This window comes from Glycine max, chromosome 11, assembly GCF_000004515.6.
Source record: "Glycine max cultivar Williams 82 chromosome 11, Glycine_max_v4.0, whole genome shotgun sequence".
Classification (NCBI taxonomy): domain Eukaryota; kingdom Viridiplantae; phylum Streptophyta; class Magnoliopsida; order Fabales; family Fabaceae; genus Glycine; species Glycine max.
This window is the reverse complement of record NC_038247.2, coordinates 37,938,582-37,949,106: the sequence shown is the minus strand read 5'-3', so window position 1 is coordinate 37,949,106 and position 10,525 is coordinate 37,938,582. Positions and strand designations below refer to the sequence as shown.

General features: G+C 27.2%; 1 protein-coding gene across 1 annotated transcript; it reads right to left on the bottom strand.

The window, feature by feature from the left end:
* Positions 1–907: 907 nt before the first annotated feature.
* On the bottom strand, positions 908–2,010 carry LOC100818751 (putative protein TPRXL). Its single transcript, XM_003538455.5, has one exon. It carries the CDS (start codon positions 1,718–1,720, stop codon positions 1,109–1,111), a length of 612 nt encoding a protein of 203 aa, XP_003538503.1. The 5' UTR covers positions 1,721–2,010; the 3' UTR covers positions 908–1,108.
* Positions 2,011–10,525: the final 8,515 nt, after the last annotated feature.

Sequence of the window (10,525 nt, the reverse complement as noted above, 5' to 3'; positions counted from 1 at the left end):
TTTATTTTAAATATTTTGTAACTTTCATCTCGCTATTTATTTTATTTGAGTTAGTATATTATAAGTGGGAAGTACTCATTATTTTTCTTCATCCACAAGGCTTTAAGTTTGAGATTTAATTTGTTTAAGGAATGCAAACCCAATTTCACTCTACTAACAACTTGTTTCATATAATTATTTACTTTAAAGAATATATATATATATATATATATATATATATATATATATATATAAGTACAACCTACATTATACTTTTAATTCACAAAATATAAATTAAGCTTGTGGAGAGTCTTGAATTTGATTTGTAGAACACATCCCTGAAAAGATACAGTGAACTTTTAACTGTGATTAAACTTTGAACTGAAACTAAATCTTAATAGTCCCGGTCAATTCCCTGAAATTTGTCTGTAAAAAAAAGAATAAAATTTGTGGAAATATATTGAATTTTATTCCACCGGTTACGATAGTCGCAAAAAAAAAAATGGATATAGAGATTTTTGTAACATTAAAATTTAAGTTATAGAGATATTTTAGTATTATAAAATAGATTAAAAAAACAGCTCTAAATAAAAATTTATATTGATAATGTAATTAATTAAATCATTAATCAATCAAATTTTTAAACACGAAATAATGCATAACTCTAAGATTAATTATCAATCTTTATGAACAAGAGTTTGAATCTAAAGATAGTTTTTAATTAATATATGTATCCAATTCCTGTAAGATGTATATAAATCTTAAGTATCAGTATGTATATATGTTAGTTAACATTAATGGTATATTTGACAAAAAAATATTAATGGTGTATTTTGTTATAATTAATGTTAATGTTAATGGTACGAATATGAATTAATATTAAAATGTAATGCAAATAATATTAAGGAATATTTTAAACTTAAAAACCAATGTTTTGAATCGAACTATATATAAAATAAGAAATCATGAATGTATATGCTTGACACATCCAAGTCCAACACTAACATCTTCCAAATAAATACACTTAGCACTTAGCAGCTATATAAACTTTCGAAGATCTCTACAAAAATATTAAAATCATGCAGAATAGTTAATTTCCAAAATAGATCAAATTAAACTAACTAATTAATTAGTCCACACTACCATGGCTTACATTTGCGTTCCTCATGTTGCCAAAGGGATAGCAGCCTCTAAATCCATTAGAACATTTGTTGTGTTTGCTGCTTCTTCCTCCTTGACCTCGACCTTTGTCTCTCATGGAAAACGAGGGCGATGAGTTATTATTATTATTATTATAATGCGCCAAAGACCACGAAGAAGAAGATGAAGACGATGAAGAAGGTGACGACCAAGATGACGATGGTGACACATGATGATGATTATGAAGAGACTTTCTTGATCCTACAAGCCTCAGAAAAATGCTTGAAAATATGTTGCTGGCCTTATTTGAGTAGTAGTTTCTTCTCTTGGTGTTGTGGGACTTTTTGGGGCTTGAAAAGTAGGAAGGTGGGGGTGTAAGAGGTGGCAAAGATGTCTCTGACAAAGGGTGTTTCGGGGTACCAGGTTGTGCCTCCCATGTGAAAGGAACCGCAACCGAAGTTTCTCCGTAGTAGAAGATCCTTGAAGAAGAGTTGGGGGTGGTAGTTTCCTTGGCTATTAGCCTAGAGAAGAACCCATCCTCCTTCGTTATTCTGAAGGACATTTTAGATGAGTTGTGGGTGTTGGAACTTTCACTCAGCATTTTGATGGTGGAAAGGCTCAAACACAAGTGAGTGAAGTAGTTATGTGTAGTTTGTTAGGTTTCCTAAACTCAGATCTAGCTAACTAAATGGCTCTTCAAGATCCAAGAAAGAAGAGTCAAAGACAAGCTGCGTTGAAGCTAGTATTTTGGCGTAGCAGTTTGTGTCTAGACATTATCTTTGGTTTCCAGTACCCGACACGGGAAATATAAATATCAAGTGTTCACGTTAGCCCACATAATAAATAATGCCTTCCTACATGATAATCCTAGCAAATGTGATTATTTTATTCATGATCATAGTGAGCACCTGGTTTAATTTTAAAGAGTAGTAGGAGAAATCACTATATATCCATACACCTGGTATAGGCTTTCAGCCTATCGAGTAGTTTTAAGCATAGTTTTAAAACTCGGGCTAACTAAAAATCTGATCAAATCGGATTACCTATCAAATCAGTCATGCAATCAAGTATTAGGATTTAAACCTGAGTCCATGACAGCACCAATAAAGCCACCTTATATATATATATATATATAATTCGAATTTTATATTACTTGTAATCGGTTTATGATTTATGTGATTTAATTAGTGACTCATTAGTTTGATTAATGATCTAGTATTTTGATTGGATTGATCATCGTTTTAATTTTTAAAACTATGATTTTAAATTTAAACCTTGAATACACATGTGAGGTGATAGAGAAAATTTAATATAATTTTGTAATTATATGTCAAATTCAAACTATTTTAATATTTTACATTTTGAATTGAATGATAATTTTGATTGTTGTTATGTTTCTTTTTAAAAAGACACTTTATATTTTATGAGTAGTAAAAACAATTCATCATTTAGAATAAAAATAGATTTATAATTAGTGCATGGATTTATTTAGTGACTAATTTTTCCTTTAAGAAACAATATATATTAAATAAAAAGTTAAGTAATTAATCAATATAAAAAAAAATTTGTTCAGAATATCAATTTTGTCATAAATCACACCTTGATCCATATTAGAAATCACAAGTAAAAAAACTATAGGTTTAGGTTAAGGTTTATTTGATGATCCATAGCGGGTTGTTTGATTTTAAACATAATTAAATTGAATCAAATGAAAATTTGCATTTTCTTATTTTTGGTTTTTTAACTGTTGATGGTTCGGTTGTAAAAAAAAAAAAAAAACTGTTGATGGTTTATTCAATTTTTTTTTTCGGTTTAGAACTTTATATAGTTTGAATTGAGTTTTGAAGTTCACATTAAAATTATAGTAAAAAGGCATTAATAATATTTTTTTATAGAAAGATTACTTTTATGTTTTTAACCAATGGTCTTGGATAAGTGGATAACTACTAATAATTTCAATTTTAGAAACTTAGGTAGTGCCTTAAAATCATTTTAAGAAATTAAAAATTTGTTTTTATTTTTAAAAAAACATAACTAAAAGATATTTATTAAAATATATAATATATTATATTAAAATTATAGGTTGTACTTCGTCCTTGTCTTATGTTATTTCACACATATAAAGAAAAATAAATAAACTATAAGGAATAGTAATTTTATAAAACTAACTTTATTAAATAGATAAAATATAATAGTATTGATATTAGATTAAAAAACTAACCTAATATTTATTTGGAAGTATTAGTGAAAAAGAACCATCACTATTACATTAAAAAAATATCAAATATGACATTTATTTGTGACAATTTTTTTAAAATACGTCACTTATTTTAGATAATACTTTTTTTAAAACTAATTAAATGCATTTAATATGACGTATTAAATAGTAGTACTTCTATACTAATGTCTTTAAGTTAACTCAACTACTCATTGGTAGGCTCTTTTTCTTAAGAAAAAACTATCCTGATACATAACAAAAATATTTTTAAAAAATATATACATAAATAAAAGTCATTTAACGTTTATTCTTAAGATGCATAAAATATTTTATTTATTATTATTATTTGTTCTCTCGTATGATTTTTACAATTAATATTTCCACTTTTAAATTCATTAAATATTGCCTTAAGGACACTGTTTTTTTTTTTTTTTGTGTGGAACTTAAGGACACTGATAGGAAGATCCATTTTAAAAACATCACAAATGTTATAAATACACCGGTTAGCATGTGTGGTTTCAAAATGGAATTTTTCGAACGGGACCAAATTAATTGCTACAAAATTTAATGCCTGATATATGGTAGAGAAACTACTATAAAACCGAATCGAATGGGTAGCTGCACAATTATTTTTAGAAGCATCTGGGCCATTGATTTGAAGATTGATGTATAATATTTTTTTTACAGATGATGTATATTATGGTGAGGCATTTATAAACCATTGATTACCGGAAATAGTTGAGATGGGGGGGAGGGGAATTTGTGAAATTGGTTATGGGGGAACACTAATAAATGGAAACAAGTTGTGGTCCATTAACGAAAAATCAGAAACTTGTTATCAATATTGGGTATTGCTAGTGGGGGGGCTGGTCCATTATTGAAGGTACGTACACGTAAATGTACATAGTGCATAAAATTGATGTTTTGGCAAAGCCTAAAATCATGTTCATGAATCACTCACGTCCTTGCAATTGCCATCTGCCAGGGTACACCACAAACTATCCAACATTATTCGTGATTTGAGCACAAGTCAATTAGTGAAAAGATGAGATTAATGTAAGGGTCTTATATTATGCTCTAACAAATTAAAATGTTTTACAAGCTTGAGTAAGAAAAAGAAAGAGGTTGAAATATCATGAATGGAAGCTATAGATTCACGATTAAGATAATGAATTGGATGCTAACAATTCATGAACTCAAACAAATGCGAGTCAATTTACACATTTGACGTATAGAGAGTTAGAGACGTCGTCATAAAGACATTTCACGGTTTCACACAATGCGAAGCAGAGAGAAGGGTACTAGCAATTAAATGTCACAGATGAGATGAGCTGGTATGATCAGCTAGTTCTGTGCTTTTCTATTTTGAATGCTATCAAACGTGTCAACTTTTTATCCTTCCTACCCACGTTCCTATCTTTATTTTGTTTTAGACGTTTAATTTTTAAATGAAAGTGATAGAATTGAATACCTGATATTTAAATTTGAGATGATTGATTAAACTGAAATAATAAAATATTGGTTGATTTATTTGGCTTTGGTTTTTATATATTTGATGATTTAAAAATAATGGGTTCAACATTCTGATTCATGAGAAGAATTAGATTAGGAGCGTGAAAGTGAGCTAAAATGAGTGAACCATTCGGGTTGGATTGGACGGAAAAAATATAAGATTTTACAATACATCTAGAAATTTAATCAGAATTATTGAACTTGCGAGTCAGACATATTCAAACCAGATTGACCACCTAATCTAATTAAAAATATAATATTAATTATATTATATTTTATTTACTAAGTAGTAACTATTGAAAATAAAATTAGTCTAATCAATCTCATTACTTTGGTGTTTAAGACTTTGATGTTTTAAAATTTTTAAATGATATTTTATATATTTAAGAATGAAGACATTTGAATGATTATTTTTATAACTATATTAAATGTTTGAATGATTATTTAACTATTTGTCTATAATTTGTATTTGTATTTGAATCATTAGAATATCTTTGGTTGAAAAAATGTCATTTTTTTAAAGAAAAATAGAAAAAAAATTATTTTTTTAAAATTTATTATTCAAATTATTTTTTATCATAAAAATTTTGGTGAATCAGATTGGGTTGATATTTTTTTACTCGTATAAAAGTGAGTCGAGTTTACTTAGTCCGTATAAGTTTCATTTTGTGGTGGACCAACTAGTATGGATTAGGTTAATATGTTTTGACATCCTTAAAAGAAACCTACAAGTCTGGGTTCGACAAAAAATAAGTAAAATGTGACAAATAATTATTTCTGTCTAAGATGAAATTCAAATAATACTCAAATGGATTTAAGTTAAGTAATTGTGTCATATCACTTAATTTGATGATTTAAAAATTTAAACAGACTCACAACAGCTTGTTTTAATGTAATGTATCCAATTTGACACGTTTCACGGAGTCTTAAAGTTCTTAGATAAGGATGATTATGAAATTTTGAACCCACCACTTTAGCTTGATTTAAATGTAATTATCTATCCAATTACACCTAATGCAATCGTGTAATAAATAAAAATATTTTCATCATCAACCACCTTAATGACTAGAGATGTGCAAGAGTACAGTAGTATATATACAATGGCCCAGTGCTATCGAAAAGGATCAGTGTGTATTAAGAATTACATTAGTATCTCATAAGTGATCAAACCAACAACATATTCAGCGCCAATGCAGCGGACCAGCATTGCACTGGAGCAAGAATTTCATGCAGAAATTTCTTCTTCTTGCTCTGAGGGACATGTAGTATAAATTAAAATACATTAAATGCAAAATATTATTATAGGATGACGACAGGCATTAACTATGTGGCAGCTGGAATATATAAATGATGTTTACTTCTGAAAATTCTGATGTAGTACGTATTAGTTTCGGATAGTAATGGGTCAGGAAATTTATTAGAGATGTTTGCCCTGACTTACTCTGATTTATTTATTATAAAGATTAGAGTAAATTTTTTAGAAAACTTATTTAAATAAAAAGGATAGATTCAAACTTTAAAAAAATTGTTGAATACTTAATGTGTTTTTTATTATAATTCTTATGTGAGTTGTTATCATCAGTAAATTTTAATTTCATATTAGGCTGTTTTAATTAATTTTAACTTATTTTTTACTCACAAATTAAAAATAAAATATGCATTTTTTATATTAAATTTTAAAAAATACTATATGAATTCTTAAAGTTTTATTCTATCATCATTAAATTTCTTTTATATATAATATTTATTATAAAATAGATTTATAGACCAAACATAAAAAAAAGTTTATGCTAATCAAACTTTATATTTTTAATTTTGGAAGGCTAGAACTCATCAAGCTTGACCTGATCCTGTTTCCCCCTCAAGTAGTATAAAATTGTTACATTGCTTAACGTTACCATGTTACAATACTGATTCTGCGAGACATGTGGAATCAAGAGGCCAACAATGTTATATTCCACGCAAATTTAGAGTTCACTCACCCTGAATTAAAAAAAATAAAAATAGTAAACTAATGAAGCGGGTATAAATTATGTTCTGTGAGATTCGCGAGCTTAAGGACCAATTCCTTATCTGTAATGTGATTCACATTTTTAAAGAGTTAAATATGTTAGCTGATTTCTTTGCCAAAAATGGATTGTGAATTAGCATAGATGCTTGTTGGTATGATTCTGTGTCAGACTTTGCTTTAACTCCTTCATGGAGGAATTTTCTATGCTTAATTCTTCAATGAATTTGTTCTGGGCTTGGGGTGTATGCACAACCCTCCAGGAAAAAAAAATAAAAAAAGTATGTTCAGTGAGGAACATCGAAATCTGCTGTCAAAATAATAATCAATGAAAGGTGACTTAGCAATATTGAAATAAGCTTTGTTCGTAACTGTTCCAGCCGTTGAGTTCCGGGCACTCGGTTGGCTGGCTTTAATGTCATGTTTGATACATAGACAAGAATAGAGTAGATAAAATAATCAAGATATATGTTATATTTATAAAATATTTTACTTAATTTTTAATTTTTTTATTAGTTAAAAAATTCATTTCATTGTTTGATAAATAAAACATTAGTTTTTAACTTTTAATTTTTTTATATATTTTTTTAATTTTTATCCTCAATATATTTATTGATTTTTTTGTTATTTTGTAAAATAAATCATGATATTATAATTATTTATTATTTTATATTTTTTCAGTTACTTCAACAATTAATTTTAGTAAATAATTATAATTTATTAAGCTAATTTTTCAACTTACAACTATTAACTAGTTTTTTTAGTTTTCAACTAACTTTTCAACTAATTTTTATCAAAAATAATTATAAAAAAATTGTTAAAGTTGGAGAGAAATAAAAAAAGAGTTAAAAAAATGAGTAAAAATAGATAAAAAAAATTATTGATCTCACATTAAATTATTTTTTCTCAAACTCTCACCTATAAAACACAATAAACTTTTTTTCTTCTCTCCAAAATTATTTTCATCTTTCTATAATATCCTAACACTTATATTGTCTAATTTATTGTTGTTTTATGTATTTTTCTATTGTAGCAAGTACATATAGAGGAGTATGTTATTATTTTGGTGATACATGTTAAGGTTTAATTCACACATTAAGAATTAATTGGTAAGAATTTATGTCCAATATAGCCAATTTATGTTCTCGAGCTCGAGCTTAGAACTTTTTTTTTTTTGGAAGGCGAGCTTAGAACTTAATTAGCCTAAACTTTGGGAGGTTCCACTACCTCTCTAGGCTCAAGCCAAAGACAAAGGGGCTCTAGACAATAATACTGACTTTACCAATTTAAAGGTTAGATATATTAGATTGATTCTCACGATCTTTACGTTGAGTATGGAACTTTGATATGTGACCCAAAGTCAGGAGGATAATAACATATGATGAGTCACATAGTCATTGGTAATTGTTGTCGCATGGAAATTTAATTGAATGTTCAGCTAACTACTCATAATAGTTCCGAAGAAAATTAGACGATTTGCATCAAGAATGAGACTTTGCTTCTTGACTGTGGCTTCCTAAGCTACTCTAACTAAAGAGCCCTTAGTGTTGAAGGTTGAATGAACATTGTAAAAGTGATTAAGGACATGTAGAAAAAATAGATATGTTTGATTGATGAGTTGATTGATTGTCCTCGAAACTGAATACAAGACCTATTTAAATTGCGTGCACCCAGTACTGTGACAAACTCATTATTAAAATAAAGTTCTTTGTAAGTCATTATATCTCAGATGGTCAGATTAGCTACTGGCTTTGAGAATTCTTCATCATATATATATATAATCCTCTGTTACATGTCATAGTCTATGCATCTTGTTATTTAGTTGACATTCTCTCAGCCAAAACTCGAATTCAGTACAACTTTGTTCCACAAAAATAAAGACCAAGAGTTACACCTGCAAGACGTAAGTTATACTTTTTTTTTTTTTTTTAGTTGTTGAAGTAACGATATTAATTAATGAAATAACAATAAAGTTTACAACACATTCACTTATTGTCATTGAAAATTCTGATAAAAATAATTATCACATAGTTTGTTTTGGTAAGTTAAATGTTTAATCAACTAATTTGATGTGTCGTCCATTATGTTGAACATGTAAGAAATTAAAAAGCAGATATGATTATTCATCAAACTCTTGTTAATATAACAAGTCAATGAATTATTAATATCATTATTATAACAAAAAAATTTATACTAAAAAAACTTAATTTATAAGAAATAAAAGGTTATTTAAGCTAATTTTGCCTTATGCGTTCCTCAAAATTATAAAATTATTCCATTTTATAAGAAATTTAAAGTAATATATGTGAAGCCAAGCCACTAACCAGGGGTGAGTTTCTATAATTTGCAAAAAACCAAGTGTTTTAATGAAGTTCCGAAGAAAACATAAATATTTTAACGTACAATTTTATTTATTAAAATATTAATCTACAAAAATTATCTATTAATAACCACAGAAATTTAAACGGAAGATTTTTTTTACAGAAGTAAGAAAATATTCATAAAACTATTTACTTATTATTACTAATAGACTTATTCACACTACACTGTGTTACATCATAAGATAGAGGGAGAGAGAATACTTAGAAAAACAATACAGCTTTAAAAATATTTAAAATTGTAATCCACGCTAAAAATAAATCATATTTAAGTTCTCATAAAGGACAAAAGAAGCTTCTCTATCTCCCTATCAATTCCATGCAAATCTAATCAAATTATCAAATATTTCATAATTTTCTTGGCCAGCCAACTTCCAACATTGCATGCATTTTCCTTTTCCCCGCTGAAAGAGCTAATCATGAACACTAATGATGAAGAAGCTATAATAATATCTTTTATTTTGGTATGCACGATACCTACTTAAATTATTTTCTCTGCCTTGGTAAAACGTGTTCACTTGATGTGTTCTCACTCAATGGAAAAAAATGGAAAAATAATGATTAGAGACTTCTTAAGTGGTGATTTGTCATCATTGTGCATTAAAAAACGAATTTTTTACCCTGTTAATGCAAATAGTTTTGCAGTAAAACTTTTTTTTTAAAACGGTAACTGTATAAAGCTCTACCATATAGTAAAAGCATAGTTTTATTGGCATCAGGCTAATGTTAATAAAAGGGATTCTTTTTAGGATAAATGTTAATAAAAGGATAAAACATTGTACACCAATTATTGGCAATATTAAAGGATAACACGCCCTTATTCTGACAGAGAATGACTGATTGTAATTTTAGATATTTTGAATAATAAAATTACCATTTTAAAAAGAGCTTTACTAAATTATTACTCTTTATCTATGAGTTGGTGATGGTTTTATAATTATGCATGCATGTAAAAATAGTCAATCGGAAAAAATTGAAAAAAAAGGATAATACTGCATAAGTGTTGTCTTTTATATAATATGTCCAACCAAAAAGTTCATAGGCCCTATTTTATATAAACAATATATATTCAAATAATTTTTTGAAATTATTGTATATTAAGCTTAAGATCATTATTTATCATATTATTTAAAAAAATGACTTATTTAATCTTTTGTCTTATTTCTTAATTTAATTTGGTCATTTATCTTTTAAAAAATTCATTTTATTTTTTTATGTTTTAAAAAAATGACCAAAATGATCCTTATGTGAGAACACAAACTTAACACTTGTTAGTGAAATAAATGTGTA